This window comes from Trachinotus anak, unplaced genomic scaffold (assembly GCF_046630095.1).
Source record: "Trachinotus anak isolate AG129_WGS33_773 ecotype Australia unplaced genomic scaffold, CSIRO_AGI_Tana_v1 ptg000018l, whole genome shotgun sequence".
Lineage (NCBI taxonomy): Eukaryota > Metazoa > Chordata > Actinopteri > Carangiformes > Carangidae > Trachinotus > Trachinotus anak.
Genome location: NW_027273869.1, coordinates 15,349,660 through 15,367,158, shown reverse-complemented (window position 1 = coordinate 15,367,158; position 17,499 = coordinate 15,349,660). Strand labels below are relative to the sequence as shown.

The window sequence follows — 17,499 nt, the reverse complement described above, 5'->3', positions numbered from 1 at the left end:
ATTAGATTTTTGCAATCCCAGAAATGTTCAATCTGCACTTTTCAAGAATTTATAAAGAGAAAGTTGAAGAAAATTAAATTCCGTTTTTGTCCTTTTCTTCTCATAACACACAGTTTTAGGTATTTCATTACATAAGAATGGTAAATACTTGACAGATTTTGAAAGTTCTACTTCTCCTGGAAAAAGGGTGTAAATTATTTACACATAGGGCATTTTTTGACACAATTATTGACAAAAATAGACAAAAAAAGACCAGGCGTTTTAATAAATATATCTATTATTATGGTGCTAAAAGGGTTATTAATCACATAAGAAATTATGGCAATTTCTCCAAATGCGTGGACCCACCTACCTGCTAAGTGCCTTGAAAAACTTTGCACAGGTGTACCTAGGCAATGGAGTGGTCACACATAATATTGATCTGATTTAGGTTTTGCCTGTCTGCACAAATTATTCATATTTCAAAGCAGAAATTCTTGGACTTTTGCTACACATTGTAGCCCGAACATTGCAAAACAATGTTATGTTGTTGTTGTTACCAGGTTGGCGGAAGGGACACCTTTATTGTGAAGGGTGTGGCCGGAAGTGTGAGTGTTGTGACTGTCACTGTGCTCCAGCCGGAGCTGCTCACTCTCGCCGCCGCAGCGAATGGAGGCGAACGGGTGCGAGAGACATCACCGCGGAATCGCTTCGCTATCAAAATAGCTGCCTATTGGATGTAACGAGGATTTTTTTTTATTTTTTATTTTAAACCTGAAGACATTTCAGCGGGCTGAAGAAACGCCACACTTTTTTTTTTTTTTTTTTGTGCGTGTGTGTGTGTGAAAAAGTCGAATCGCTTCCCCTTTTACCTCCTGACGAGATCGATCGCCTGTCATTTAAAAAAAACAAAAAAACAACAACAAAAAAAAAGGGCGTGTGTGCGGAGTGAAGGCAGTTTTAACCATTTAATGCGGGTGTATATGGTGTTTTAGACGTTTTCGCAGCATCTGGGTGTGAAGGACACAGTCGAGGATGGGATGCACGCTGAGCACGGAGGACAAGGCGGCGGTGGAGCGCAGCAAGATGATCGACCGGAACCTGCGGGACGACGGGGAGAAGGCGGCCCGGGAGGTCAAGCTGCTGCTGCTCGGTAAGAAGATGTGGGCTGGGGCTGGGGCTGGGGGGGGGGTCCGTGTTAGCTCGGCGGACACAGGAGGGTTTGGGATGGGGTGGGGCACCTCGCCGTGAAAACGACAGCAGCGTTGGGTCATTTATTTGGCAAATGGTCAACGTTAGGTGTCGTGAAGTGTGAAAGAGTTTCAGTTCCGCATCGCTAGCATACTCCCCTCCTTGCTAGCTCCAGCTAACCGTCAACTGTCAACCCTGTCTTCAAACGGGGGGGGGGGCAGGCTAACTAAAGGCACCTGGCCAAAACACCAACAGCATAATACTAGTGTGTTTAATTGATGGTTTTAATCCGTTTTATTCAAGTGGTGTAGTGAGAATTACATACATGGCAAGTTTTTTCTCCCCCCCCCTAACCCCCCCCAACCCCTGCTGTTGGCTTTAGATCCATTCAGCCATCTCTGTGCAGCATTTGTATTGACTAAACCCTTTCAACAATGGCACATTTCCTCTCGTCTGGTCCTGTGCAGTGCTGTGGAAATAGGTCTATGGCTCATTAGGGGCCCAGGCCTGACTGAAAACTTTGTTGAGTCCAGCCGTTTTAGGATATTTAAAGTCAAAGTGAAGCTTCTCAGCAGCCTGAGTGGACCCCCCACCCCCCCATCCCCACCCCCCAGGTTCCTGTGTTTTGAAAGCCAATTTGTTTTTTGTTTTTTTTTTTTGTCTTGTCCTAGTCTCAAGTTCAACAGTAAGATACATACATGTAGGTGTTGACAGAAAAGGGCTCGCTTCTTGCGCAAGAAATGCAGGAAATTACAATAATAAAGTGGTAAAAAATTAAGTCTAATTTAGTGGAAAGCCACTTAAGAGCAGAAAATAGCAGCCATTTAAACTAAATTGCCACAGATCAACTTAAATAACAACACACTTAAATTCCATTACATGCTGATATAGAGCTTGTTGCCTCATGATCCTCAGCAATGGCTAATTTTCACTGACCTTTGTGTACCAATCCTGTTTTCAAATCCTCTTAATGTTTGAGTAGTGCCTAAGAATCCACCAAGCATAGGCTTTTATTTTAGTGAATTGACATATCCCTGTAAATTGTTTCATTACTGGGATTTCTTGCATTCATTACCTGTGTTTTGCAATTTCCTAGCTTGTTCTGACAACCACGTATGCACAATTATGTGATTTGCTTGCCTTTAGAAGTCGGCCATGTGTAACCGAATGGCATTACTTACATGTGGAGAAACACTGCTACCCTTGTAAATAGAGACCATAGGTGAAAAACTTTTCCATCAGCCCCTGGGGTGGTTGGCTTTGGGAAATGTTGACATGCACACACATGGTATGTGGGTTACCAGGACACAAAGTCTGAAGCCAATATGAATAGTGGGCAAACACCTGACAGAAGGCACAGAATAAGAGCTGTTAGCCGCTTTTGTGGACAGATTTGTGAGCCATAGCAAGATAAACAGGATTTCTCCATGGTTTATTTGCACAACTCAGCTGCACATTTGCTACCATTCTTGTCGGCGTTCATCAAAATGACAGAATCTTTACATTACTTAGGACTAAAATGTTTTGTGAGCTTCGTTTGGACAAGAATGCACATATTTTCCTGCTACAGGTAGACTAGATTCCTCAGGTGCTTGGAGGCCAGATGGGGCTTAGTGATTTAAGGCGTGCAAGTTGGGTCAAGTTTCTGCTATGCTGCTGTAGGGTGGAACATGAGTTTTCATCAGCTCTGACACAGGCCATGTAGCATTACTTCACCCAGTCTCTGTTTCTGTTAAAAAAAAAAAAAAAAAAAAGGGCCATTTTTGTCGTGATAGTTGTGTGCCAGGTCGTGTGGCCCCACGCGTGGCTGCTTTTGGCACTGTTCCCTGCCATTTGTGTTTGATCCATTCAGCATGGTAGCTAAGTAACATACACACACACACATACAGTCTCTTCAGGTTACTGCCTGAAGTGACACACAGGCAGGCGGAGACTCCAGGAGAAAGGAAAAGAGGGCCTGTAAGATGAGAGCACTACTAATGACTGAAGCATTAAAAATGAAAAAGCTCCACTGCAGAGAGGCAGGGGGCCTTAGTTAGGAGTTTTGTGTTGTGTACCCTGCGGATAAACAGTCACTGAAAAGATACTGTTTCAGAGCTGTTGATTCACAAGCAATTTTGGAGAATACTTTTCTCTAAGCGCACCGCGTCAACAGAGATAAAGAGTCAACAAAACGTGGCCTGATAGTGAAAGGCTGGCAGGACTGCAGAGATGTGGTGACCCACTACGAAATATGCAGATGTTTGTGTGTGCAGAAAACCTGTGGTGATTTTTGGTGAGAGGCAGATTCATGTGGTGACCACCTGGTTTTCAAGCGCCATCCTAAATGTTAATCACAGGCTTACGTGCACTCCCCGTCACTGGCAAAAAATAACTCGGCTGATGTAAAAACCCTTCATTTGCATGCACAATGATTTGAATCTTTGTGAGGCTGTGTGCGTGCTGTCGAGTTCAAACCTGGTGGCAGGTTCAGGTGTCTTTTATAGAGAGGGAACGTGATCTTTTTTTTTTTTTTTTTTTTTGGTTGGAAAAAAAACCTGAACATTTCTCATTTAGCTCTCATTTTATTTCCTGAACCCAATTATCCTACTATTCATATCTACATGCTAAAATAGATTACAATCTCCTCAGCCTAATTACTCTTTCTATAGCTGTCGTGTAGCTGTGGAAAGAGCAGGGACTGTGGGAACTGTTCTGTCTTTTTAATGTTTCCCATATTTTTAAAATTATGTAACCAGCGTGACTGTGTTACTCATCTGGGAAACTTGGGGATCGGGGGGGGGGGGGCTCACAATAAACACGGACAATCAAAAGTAGTTGAATTGTTCGCTGTTACCGTCGTTCGACATCTTCGTGAATATTTCAGTCTGTGCCACGGTGTGTGGGAAACAATCCTTTAGCTATTGATTTGCTTGTTGGCAGATCGATCCCTGTGATTTAGCGCGGTCATTTCCCCTGGTGGGTAGCTCCGCTCCAAGGATCCTGGAATCCTTCATGAGTGACTCAGACTTAAATCCCCCCCAGAGGGAGAGGGAAAGAAAGAAAAAAAAAAAAGAGGAATTGGATAGTGAGTGAGAGGAACAATAAATCATGAAGCAAAAATGACTGTAGGAGACAGAACATAAAGGGAGAAGAGGGATGTATGTGACTGAAAGAGAGTGGAAGACTGAGAGAGAGAGACGGGGGCGAATAGCAATGGCTTCATGCTGCTAATGTGGCGTCACTAATGTGGTTAGCACATTGTGCCAAACTTCATAAACCCTCCTTCAGTCCGTGGACTGCTCACCCAAAAAGTGGACGTGTAGGGGCAGCAGCACGGCCCCCACAAACCTCCTCTCAAATTCATCTTCATGCCATCGATTTGACCCCCAAAGCCAGCACGAGCTGCAGTGAATGAATTTCCAACTTTAATGTTGGCTGAGACACATTCGAAATACTCCAAGACATATGGTTCATCTATAAATGGAGAAGGCCCCGGTTCGGTAGCCATTTTAATCACATTTGTCTCCATACTGCCATTGTTATAAAACATTCTGCGTCCTCGCTGCCTTCATACTCAGGAGGATGATCATCCAGAGGGAGTTCCAAGAAGAAAGATGTGTTTGCGGTTGGCAGATAGAAAAGTTGCTCTGTTCTCTGAAGCAAAAAAAAAAAAAAAAAAAAACCTGTCCATTTTCACTGCAACGGTTCGCTTGGATTTTCCTAAAATAGTTGAAACCGCTAGAAACAGAAACCAGCTGCCCCAGTGGTTTTGACTGTGTAGCTGTTTTGGGGTGGGCGTATCAAAGCTGTGGGTGTGTAACATGACTCTGCATGAGGAGCGATAGGTCAGGCCTGTGGTTCCATGTAACCCTTAGAGGTCTGTGTGCGTGTGTGTGCTTGTGTGTGCTTGTGTGTGTGTGTGTGTGTGTGTGACAGTCAAAATCAGGACAACTCTTTGTTTTGTGTTCTTCAAGCGTAGAGGCTTTAACAGGAGCCACACCCTAATGATATCACTGGTGTAAAGAGGCCAGAGCCAAGTCGCTTGCATAAACACACAGCTCGCATCTCATCGATTATGATGAAGAGTTAGGCGCTGGATTTATGATATCTGCCCAGTTTTAACCATAGGAATGCTCGAAGCTCATTAGTGGGTAGTCTGGTTTTCAGTCCTTCGAACTGGTGAAAGTTGTGAGCTGTAAACAGTAGTGGCAAAAGACGCCGCTGACACAGTTTAGTTCCACATTTTCGCAATTACAATATGTTAATGTTATGATTCATCAAACATGACTGTTTATTTTGGCTCTGTGATGATTACAAGTATTTCTCAACAGTTCATACAGAAGTCTGAATCACCGGAATTGTTGATAAATATTAGGAGTTTTCTTCTCCCAGCTGAGTGCAAAGCATAAAGAGTTGGAAGTTAGAAAGCAATTTTGTTGACTTGGTGCATGAGAAATAACTATTTAAAAAGTTTTTAAAGTTTTTTTTTCTGAGTGATGTGAACAGGGCTGCAATTCTTATTTTGATTCATTTGCCCGTCACAGTTTACAGTGATGCTTGATAAAATGGAGAAAAGCATGATCACATTGGACAAACTCAGAAAGTGTCTGGCATATTTGAAAGATAAATAACTAATTCATTTTTTGTCAATAGTATTGTTTGCTCTGAGAGCTCTGTTTAAAAAGTACTTAGTACATTTTTAGCAAACAAAGCAGTTACCCCCACCCCCAGAAACCACAGAGAAATCATATTACAGGCAGTTAGCTAAAAGTTTCCTTTATAAGGAGGTTACTTTGAATTCAGAATGAGCTCATAGTTTGCCCTAAGTGGATTTTCATGTGTCCCACATTGAGAGGAACTGCGTCGGAATGTGAAGTGTCTGTGGCATTGTGAAAATGGCTGTTGGTCAGGCTGATAGTTTCAACTGTGCCAGCTCAGTAGCCAGCCATGCCCAGTCAAGCAGCGAATTTGCCGTGTGTGTGTGTGTGTGTGTGCACGAGCCCCACAGGGATTCACACAGCCGAGTGTTTGGCCTCAGAGCACAGGGAGCTGCCACTGTACCATCACCCTCTCACCCCCTCCCCCCCTTCAGGGCGCTCCAGCACCCGAGTGGTGACACGTAATTAAAATAATGTGTCCTCAGGTGAATCTCATCCAATTATACTGAAGGTGCAGTGCCAGGGCTTCACTATCAGCACGCAGTTACTGCAGAGGGAAAGTTTGTAGGAATTCAGACAGATAGTGTGCACACTGCCGTGACGTGCATACATATTTATTTTTTTCATTCTGTGTTAAAACTTTAATAAATAACGCTCAGGAGGTGCCGTTACTCACAGCATGAAGCAGGCACAACAACAAGTGGCATGTGTCAAAAATGCAGTGTTGTCATATTTCTTATTTTTTTTGTTTTTGCAACATCAGGGAAAGTGGAACTAGATTAAGCGGATGATTTATTATGCAAGCGCAAACCATCTTGTCTCTGCTGACAGTGTCACGAGGTAACAGATAGTGTTGGGTTTCATGATATGATTCCACTTCCTCTTATTCTGTTTCTAGAGCTGGGGGTGTTTACTCTTGGAATAGCCACTCTCAAGTGGTTTGGAAATTTTTCCCTAGTGGCAGAGGAGCGTTACGTCAGTGACAACCGGCCAATTGCCTCCCTATAACCAAGTCTCCGCTGCTGTAACATGAGAACACTGAGTGCACATTAGTAGATCTAATGTAGTTTATGGTAATACCCATTAGAGCACAAGAGTCTAATGAATGTGGTCATCACAGATGGCTTTGATTGTGAAAAAATTTTAATAAAAGGCACTTCCAAGTGACTGGTTATGAGGGCATCAAGTACAGTAGAGGAAAAAGAGCAGCAGATGCATAATACATAATGGTCTAGGTGGAAGCCAACATGTCACACACACACACACAAATGCAAAGCCTCCTCAGGTGACTGTGGCCTCACACTAGAGATGTCCTGGATATAACGAGAGCAGTTGCCATGGCACTGTGACGTTTGAAAGATCCGCGAAGCAAAAGCCGTGCCGACAGTCTGATTCCCATTATGCTCTTCCCATCTCCCCGGCTCCTGCTCTTTTCATCATTGCATTGTCTCATCGGTCAACTCTCACGGCAGCCGATCTAATCAGCCGCCAGCGCCGAGTGCCCTCCCATCCTGAAGCGACGGCGTGTTTTTTCGGCACTTCACAGCGCCGTCAATAATAATCTGTTTTACTGTTAGTCGCGCGCCACTTTAAGGCCAAGAGCCGTCGCACGCACAGAGAGACAGCATGAAGTGGAGTCTTTGCTGAGGAAATTCCAAACACACAGTTTTCCTTATACAATGTCAGAGTCATTCACAGTAAAGTAGAGCGAGTCATGTGACGCAGCGCGCTGGTTTGGTTTAATCGGTATATTACGCTGGAATTATGTGGAAGTGAGGCCAAGCTAGAGGTTTTAAAGGCCCATCTTAACTCAAGCACACACACACACGCTCTTGTTTCTCAGTTCTCCTTTCATGAGGTGGTTTCAGTTTCATGGTTCCTCATCATGCCACTGGACCACATTAGATCATTCACTGTATATAAACATAGTAAGTGTTTTTTTTTTGAATTACAAAGAAAAGGAAGTGGTTCTTGTTGATAAAAGGGTCAAAACACTTTGCTTGTAGCAGGACAGTATCATCATCTTGGTATATCTACACTCTGATAATCCTCTTCTTCTTCTGTCTTTTCCAGGTGCTGGTGAATCAGGGAAAAGTACAATTGTCAAGCAGATGAAGTGAGTGCTGCATCTAATCGTTCCACACACTGAACTTTTTCTCTTCCTCCAGTGTATCAACAATGACTTCTCTCATCAGATATGCATAATGGCAGCGCACTAGATATCATTTTCAAAGAGTATTCATTTTCCACAGCACAAACAGTGTCAAACACCAATCATGCTTTTACGGCGTCTCTCTGGGAGATATTACTCTCTGCGAATCGCAGTACAAACAGGTACCGACCGTAATGAATCATGAAGACAACCCAGCAGAATGCATTAGGATAGACTCACACACACTCATCAATTTTTACATTTTTAAGCAGCTACTCTGCTGTGATATTGCTCTTTCTATTGGCTCCTCACCTGTGAAGGATGAGCCCAACACTGCTGTTGTAGACATGTTGTTTTCCTCACCACTGTGAAATCTGTCTCATGTAAGGCAATTATTTACTTTAATGTAGCATAATCCAGCTAACAGATCTACATGTTGTTAGCTAGTGCAAGCTGCTTCATGCATTTCCTGTGTTTCTTAGTACCGAAAGAATAAATCTTATAATTCTCTATATTTTTCTTATTGTCGCCAAATCCCATGAAAAGACCTAGAAAAAAAAAAATCACATCGTCATTGTAATTTTTCTATATTTTTGTGAGGAAATGAAATACAAAAATGACCATTCCCACTGAAACTGTGACTCATTCCACAGTTGCTATATCTGCCAAAGTAATCGCAATATGTTTTTTTTTTTTTTCCAATGCATATTGTTCAGCCCTACTTAGTATACTTATAATTAATCCAACTATTGAGAAATTAATTGTTAAAATATATTTTCTCACCAGCTTTTGCAGCTTCTCATTTCCTGCCCTTCTTTGTATATTGTGCTGGTTTATTTTCTTAAACCAAATGATTAATTGATAATTAAAATAATAGGGAGATTAATCAGTAATGAAAGTTTTGTCTGTGTAGCAAAAGCCTGATAGAGCTTATTAAGACTGACAATGTAGCCCAGAAACTGAAAATGAAGGTAATGAAGGAACATCACACTGTTGCACAGGGTGATGTTCCTTCATTACAGTGAATACGGCCTCTTAATTTTTAATTTTTATTTGGAGTCAATCCCACATGAACCGATCTCCTGCCGTAAATACTCACCAGCACACCAAATCCACAGCTGAAAATAGTCCCCAATAAATGCACAAAGTACTGCTGTTTAAGTAACGTTTTGTAAAAACTGCTGTGTCCAGCTGTTACAGCAAACAGTTTAGCCTTTTAAAAAAATCAAAGTATATATTTGTGATCAAATGAGCTTGAAGCTGAGAGCTGAAGACAGTTAAGGGAAGTGTGAAGGTATCAAGAGGTTGACACTAACACGCTGTTGGTTTTGTGCTTTTTGGGGGATTTTATTAACAACAATGCCAGCATTTTCCTTTAGCTGCAAATTTTTTTTTAGGTCAAATAAATGTTGTAACTCAATATAATAATTTTACATTGTGTGCATTCGTGCTTTTATCCAGAGTAGCTGACACTGAGTGCAACTGTAGGAAAAGCTTCTTTTCCCTGGACGATCATTATTTAAGAAGACAGAAATGAGGAGCACGGAGATCAGAGCCATTGTGGCCTGGCAATATTTCTGTGGATGTAACAATGAGCATGTAAGGTCAGAGTGTTACAAGAAAGATTAAACAAGTGCTGAGGAGAAAAATAAGTCTCAAAAAGAGATTTCTGAGAAAGCTGAAAAAGAGTTGGGAGAACTGACTGTGTAAAGATGAGTTTCACAGTCTATGACGGTCACATTTGGAACGCATGAAAATGGCTCCACTGCTGACCAGCCTTTCCTCCTCTCTGCAGGATCATCCATGAGGCGGGATACTCAGAAGAGGAATGTAAGCAGTACAAGGCTGTGGTCTACAGCAACACTATCCAGTCCATCATTGCCATCATCAGAGCCATGGGGCGCCTCAAGATTGACTTTGGCGATGCCGCAAGAGCTGTGAGTGAGAGAGAGAGAGAGAGAGAGAGAGAGAGAGAGAGTGAGAGTGAGAGTGAGAGTGAGAGTGAGAGTGAGAGTGAGAGTGAGAGTGAGAGTGAGAGAGATGTCATTTGTTTGGTTTAAAGTCGAAACCTGAAATGAATCTGTGGCGGGTACAAACACTGAAGACTCAGCAAATGCTTTTGGAAAAGTTGTCTCAGCTTTGAATGTGGTCATGATTTCAGAGGTCATAAGTGCTTTAAAATGTATTTTAATGTTTATAAGTCAGTTGATGTGAGGTTGTGTTGTTGTAGTCATATATGCACAAGTCATGACAGTGAAATAGGAGAACAAATTATTTTGCCCTTTTTCCTCAGCAAATGTCTCTGAAAGGTCCTTATACATGTGTAACTTGTATTTCAACTTGATAGCAGATTAATGTTAATTAAAATGGTGGTTTAATGAGTTTGATGGTTGATTTATGATATTGACACCACCCTGAATCCTCTCCCAGGATGATGCACGACAGCTGTTTGTGCTGGCGGGCTCAGCAGAGGAGGGCTTCATGACAGCAGAGCTGGCTGGTGTCATTAAGCGGCTCTGGAAGGACGGAGGTGTTCAAGCCTGCTTCAGCCGCTCCCGCGAATATCAGCTCAACGACTCAGCGGCATAGTGAGTCACACAAACACACACATAAACAACCCAGGTAACAGTTGCAGGGTTCACCAAAAAACTGTGAGTCATCCACTGAAAAAACCTGATGGCTAATTTATGTCAACCACTTTTAATGACAAAGTCTTTCACATCAGACGAGCAGAAGCCCAAATTACTGCCATTTCACTGCAAACACACAGGAACCTGATGCCATAAATAGCCAAACACATGTTGTCCCAGCCTTCAGCCACGCTCAGGGAGCAGAAAGCTACCGTGCCGTGCATCGGTCTGGACTTTTAGACTGTCAATATTTGCCCTCCTGCCAACCCTGAAGAGCAGTGGCTGGAAAGAAATTTAATCTTTGACCTTACACCTCAGCACAGGCACATTCACCATATGTGTAAAAAAAAAAAAAAAAAAAATCACACAAATACGGAGAAAATTCTCCAGCCTGTATGTTGTATATACTGTGAAAGAGCCCTTGGCACTGAATCAAATGATACCATCACAAGGCAGCGTCTGAGTTTTGTCGGGAGAAAAGCCATTTGCCTTGTTTTGCTGCTGAGGAACAAACATCAGCGGTGACGGCGCAGGCCAAGGGAACTGCAGTATTTGGCCATTTTCTAATTGGTTCCTCTAATCCTGCTGTCCAGGGGCTTTTCATGAATAGGAAACACCATTGTTAAAGCTAGAATGTTTCACTTCACTTAATGCCCTGGAAAACAAACAAAAGGCCTGTTTGCTATGAGGGGAGATTACTTGTGTTTGTCTGCTAGAAACAAGAGGTCACTAATCTGTCTCCTTTGGTAATTTATCAGCAGTAACCTTGAGCTATTAGCTTGGGTCATAATATTTCTATGATATATTTTAAGTAGGTAGGTTTATGTAGGATGTCCTGTATGGGCACAGGTGATGTTCTCATATAATTACAACAATATTAAATAAATCTTATAGCTGTCAACAGAGACACCAAACGATAAGACATGGTTGAGTTTTTGTTCAGCACTAAGTTTAGAAAGTTCAATCTGACATCTCACATTTAGGCTTTTTCATTGAACACTTTTAAAAGTCAGGTGGTTGCTATAGTGTCACAGTGAGAACCAATGAGAACCAAGTTTAGTCTGCCATCATTTTGGAGCAGTCTGTGAAATGTATTTTCATTCATGTGATTCACGTGTTAGAGTTACTTTTGGAATCATGGTTTCTGTTTCATTTTTTTATGAAATGTCCTGCTATAGAACCTGCTGATTATTTTTGGTTTGATTGATGTTTCACCAACAGTTCAAAAAACAAAGATAATAAGCAGGGAATGGTTTTTTTTTTACATTTTTGTTTCTAAAAAATTACCTAAATGATTTGAATTTCTGTCAATTGACTAATCGCTGAATTGAATAATAATTCAACAAAAATTTCTCATATATGCTGTGGTGGTATGCATAGGAATTGCATTTGTAACATTAAGAGGATTCAATTGCAGTAGCTACAATTTACCTTGGATATTAGAAAAGAAAAATTCCAGTTACATTTTCAGTTGGTCATTGATGGCACATCCATCAGCTGATTCTAGTTTTTGTTGAAAGTTTTAAAGTCATACATAACATACATAAGCTCACATACATAACAGCTTTCTTGACTTGGTTGCAGCAGCACTAGAGTCTGCAGAATTCCCCAAACTTTTTACTGTGCAAAAGGTTGGGGAATTTTGCTCCCTGAATTTAGCTGATGGGAAAGTGATTTTAGTCAGAGGAATAAAAGAAGAATGAAAAAAACATGTTAAAAACAATAAAGAATCAATTCCACCATGTTCCCTATCAAGACTATGAGAACACTGGAGTCTATCCCAGCAGGTATTTGGCAAAATGTGGAACAGCACCCTGGACAGATGGCTTGACCGTTACAGGACTAACAGACACGTTCACACTTTCACATAGAACGTTTCCAGCTCAGCTGCATATCAGACCCAGGGAGGAGCTCAGAGGGGATCCACCAGACAGAGAGAAAACAAAGCACACTCCCCACTGGAAAGACCAGAGCTCAGATTTAAACCCAGGGTCTGTTTGTTGTGAGGCAACAGCTCTAACCACTAAGTCACTGTGTCGTCATGTCTAAATTTAATACAGGCAAAGTTTTATATCTTATCTCTTCAAGTGTGTGTCCAATTTTTTAGAGCTCAGTTTTACTGCAACTGAAAATAACTTTTATTTCACAACAACAAGTCATCTGAGTTGAGCTAGTTCTCCAATATAATGAGCTACAAAGAGAGTTTCACCCAGAATCTTTGAATCACGACTTATTTTCAGTCAAAAATAAGGAATCCAATCTCAATCATTGAGAATGCGTTAGGAGTTGTTTGTTACGTACTTGACCTTGATTCGTCTGACACAATATCTCCCACTTGTTTTCCCCTCCTTCTCTTCACACTCCTCTTTCTTCTCTTCCCCCCTTCCTCTCTGCTCTTTTTGTTCACGTCCTTTTCTTTGTGTCCCTCCCTCAGCTACTTGAACGACCTGGACAGGATATCCCAGGCCACCTACATCCCAACTCAGCAGGATGTCCTGAGGACTCGAGTCAAAACCACGGGCATTGTGGAGACGCACTTCACATTCAAGGACCTGCACTTCAAGTGAGAATGTCTTCACTGTAGCAACTGGCTCGAGCTCAAAGTGTTTTACATGATGGCTTAATTAGGTTTCCTTCCTGTCACTGACTCATTCGCTCCCATAGAAATTCCCTTTTGTACATGTACAGCTGTAAGTTGTGACACAGTCTGTGAGGGTGTTGCGCACATCAGTGGTGACTCAGTTATGGCCCTCTGTTTATAAAAAAAAAAAAAAAAAAAAAAACACAGACAGGAAGTGGAGGCAGTGGGCTTGATGATGTCATGAAGTTTGGTGGATGATGCTGTTGCCATTGACAATCACGCTGCTGGCCACAGAACACAAGAGAAGTCCCATGTTATTTTTTCCCATACACACACACACACACACACACACACACACACACACACACACACACACACACACACACACACACACACACACACACACAGTACGAACCCTTACTCATTGTTTGTCTTTTTCTTGAGTACACAACAAGTACACAACATTATTATACTGTACTGTTCAAGTTGGTAAGTTGGTAAGCTGGTCAAGTTGAATGTGTTTATTTATTTCATTTACAGTGGTTCAAAGGCTTTTGAGTGTTAATTATACATTCATTATTTTCCCCGACAGTCTTATCTCCAGGGGTGACTTGTGTACTTTTCTTTCTACTAGGAGCTAAATGAGGCTTTTGTTACCACAGTTGTGTGTATTCTTTTCAGATTATTTCATACAGTGTCCCTTTAGAACCGGAATGAGCTAGTTTTTCAAATTGTCCTGACTGTGAGAGATGCTTGAAGATCAGAATGGCCTGACATTATAAACATTTCAGTACAGGCAAGAAAATAACACACATTGATGCCTCTTGGCTCCGCAAATAGGAAATACAGTGCAAAAGCCAGAAGTCTGTTCCTCTTCACATTCTTTTTTTTTCTTCTGCCGTGACACAGTCATTGTGAGAACAGTTCTCTGTAGACATTTGCTGGACAGATGAATATTTATTTCCCATTTTTCAGTTAGTTTCAGCAAACTTCTCCACACATTTCTTTTTACCTTTGGGCTCCATAAACACTGCTTGTACTGTGTTGTATTATTTCATTGTATTGTGTTGTATGCTGAGGAACATGCTAACAGGTTTAGTTTGATTTTTTTCTTTTTCCCCCCCAGAATGTTTGATGTTGGTGGTCAGCGATCTGAGAGGAAGAAGTGGATCCATTGCTTTGAGGGTGTGACCGCCATCATCTTCTGCGTGGCCCTCAGTGACTATGACCTGGTGCTGGCTGAGGACGAGGAGATGGTGAGTAGTACAGCCACTGACTCACGGAGGAAAGATAATAGCAGGCAGTCCGTGTTCATTCACAGCAGGAACTCTGTTTACCGGAATCGTGATGGGGCAGGGAAGTAGAAATAAAGGATAGGCTCCGTTCAAGCTCTTTTCCATGTTTATGGATCAGTGATCACACAACTCGCCTTTCCAGTTTGAAGCACAATGAGCCAATGTCATCTTCCTTCTTCCCCCAGAACCGAATGCATGAGAGTATGAAGCTGTTTGACAGCATCTGCAACAACAAGTGGTTCACAGACACCTCCATCATCCTCTTCCTCAACAAGAAGGACCTGTTTGAGGAGAAGATCAAGAAGAGTCCTCTCACCATCTGCTACCCAGAATATGCCGGTAAGACTGGCAGCATTTTGCAGAAAATGTTCAGACAATGGCAGCAGAAGTTTGTTGTCAGACAAGCTAATGACAAATGCTGTCATAACTTGCATATAAAGTTTGATGTGTGCATTCTGCCATAGCTGTTAATAATAAATGACTAGTATAATAATATATTTTAAAATACAATCTTGTCATCGCCGTGTGGTTATCAGGAAACAGCAGCGATTCCAGGAAGTCAATGTTAACAATTTAATTTATGAGTTTTATAGATGCTGGGAGGTAGATTTTATTAGCTTTGGAGAAACAAGGCTTTTTCCAGTGTTTATGCTAAACTAAGCTAACCAGCTGCTGGCTGTAGCTACCATACAGGTAGGAGAATGGTATCAATCTTCTCATCTAACTCTTTGCAGGAAAACAAACAAGCATATTTCCTAAAACTATTCTTTTAGGAATTCAGCCTTGGTATGAAAACACATGATGACAATAGATATGCAGGATGAAGCTCAGCCGTGTCACTCAGCCCTCGAATGATACAAATAGACAGTTTCAAAGCCTTTACTTCCTGACTGCTTCACTTCCCGCTCCTCGTCTTTTCCAGGCTCCAACACGTACGAGGAAGCAGCTGCCTACATCCAGTGTCAGTTCGAGGACCTGAACAAGAGAAAGGACACCAAGGAGATCTACACCCACTTCACCTGCGCCACAGACACCAAGAATGTGCAGTTTGTCTTTGATGCCGTCACCGACGTCATCATCAAGAACAACCTGAAAGACTGTGGTCTCTTCTAAGGACAGTGATGAGGAAGGCGACAACCCTTTTTTCTTGGTAAGGAAACTCATCATCATCATCGTCATCTCTCTGTAATTTCTCCAAGAACCAGAGCTCACCCTTTTGATTGGCTCACATGCCATTGACATGTGTGTGGCTCTGCGTCACGGATGAGGACACATGACAGGATTATGAATGAATGTGTATTCACCGTAGCATCAGGATGCAGTGGGAGTTGCTGAGGGAATCATGTGGGAGCCTGGTTTAAATGTGTGCCTGTGCAATCTAGCTCTTCTCCTGCAAATGTGTTTAACAAATTGGCTTCAGATGATTTGTTTCCAGAGCTTAAGCAGTCCGAATTATGGAGGAGCATAGCTGGAGTTGACCACAAAGATGCAGCATAATGAAATCCATAATTTAATCAGTGAATCATTGAAATGAGTGCTTTCTCTTATGAGAGGCTTAAACATTTTCTGCTCCAGTTAGATGTTTGAGAAGTGATAGCAGCATGGTTGAGCTCTGTATTGAACCTCTCTTTAAAAGGACCCATCCCTCCTTTTCCCCTCCCGTCCTTCATGTTTTTTTTTCTCCTCTTCTCTCCTCAGGCAGTGGAGCCAGCTTATTGTGCATCTTTGGTGGGGAAGATGAGAAGAGTCGGGAGGATCAGTCACGGACCAGTGCTGTACAATATGCCACTTTTAACAGCTTTATTTATGTTTTTGTCTTGGAACATTTTGAACTAGCGTTACAACATTTGTGTAGGATGTTTGTATCATTGTAAAAGCGTCACAGCAAATTTTCACACATTTTTTTTTTTTTATTATTTCCTGTTTTGGTTTTTTTTTTGTTGTTGTTTTTAATTTTTGAGGAGAAGGAGGAGATCATGTTTTGCTGTTCCTTCTGCCGCTGTCTCTGGAAAAGGAAACTTTACTATTGGTGGATATGCTTCTTTTCTTCCTTCCCTACAACCAAAAGGGAAGAAAAGAGGTACAACTCTCAGTCCAGTTTGTTGGTACTTGTGCCTTCGCATGCCTTTTACTGCGGTCGTAGTCCTAATGCTTGTTCTGTTGCCTGCTGAATTGTTCTAAACATAAAGAGGTAAACTGTTTTCATATGTTAGTGTCCCTGCTATCTTCTATGTGCACACCACTGAGCTATCAGGAGGAGGAGGAGAGTTTCCCTCTGGTCTAAAGGTACATGGGTCTCCATGGTGACCAACATGTAGCCTCCACAGTCCCCTACCCCCACCCCAACCCACCCCTACCCGCCATGACAATGGAAGGCCTTGCTGGCCAATCACACAGTACAATACTGAGATGTATATTGTTACATTTACCCCACAAATCTGGGGTTCAGGTTTTTAAACAGTGTATAAAATATCCATTCTTCCCAACCATTCAGAAAATGGTTAGTCAAGGCACTGAGCTTATAATACGCTCGTGTTAAAAGTACAAAGACCAGAGTAGGCACATTTTACTGTATATTTTAATGTATTTGGTGTTGAGGAGAGGAAAACTGAACCACAGAAAAAGATGGTTGTAAAGGTAAAAGGATGAGGTCTGAAATGTTTTAATGTTCAGACGCCATTCTTGGATCTTATCCAGTGATGATTTGGGAGTAGAGGTGCTGCTTGAGGATCCATGAAAGCGTTCATTCAGGTGATGGAAACGAAGACGGTCAAGGGAAGCCTGGTCTGTGATTTTTAGATCAGTTGTTGTACTTTGCCAAGAAGAGTGATGATAAATATGATCCTGGATCTGTTCATATAAAGAAACTGCCACAACTGTCAATGTATGTGTATGTTCTCCACGGAAGGAGAATCTTTGTAGACTCATCTCCCTTATTTTGCTAATAAAAACCATTTACAAAACACTTGGAGCTGAGTGTTTCCTCTTGAATATGCTTAAAGATTAGTTATTTTCTTCTTACAAGACGCTT

General features: G+C 41.9%; 1 protein-coding gene across 1 annotated transcript; it reads left to right on the top strand.

The window, feature by feature from the left end:
- The first annotated feature begins 633 nt into the window (after positions 1-633).
- gnai1 (guanine nucleotide binding protein (G protein), alpha inhibiting activity polypeptide 1) lies at positions 634-17,433 on the top strand. The gene is made up of 9 exons (XM_071501992.1): positions 634-1,132; positions 7,884-7,926; positions 9,758-9,899; positions 10,393-10,550; positions 13,027-13,155; positions 14,300-14,429; positions 14,654-14,807; positions 15,391-15,618; positions 16,167-17,433. Exons 1-8 carry the CDS (start codon positions 1,015-1,017, stop codon positions 15,579-15,581), a joined length of 1,065 nt encoding a protein of 354 aa, XP_071358093.1. The 5' UTR covers positions 634-1,014; the 3' UTR covers positions 15,582-15,618; positions 16,167-17,433.
- The last annotated feature ends 66 nt before the right edge of the window (positions 17,434-17,499 follow it).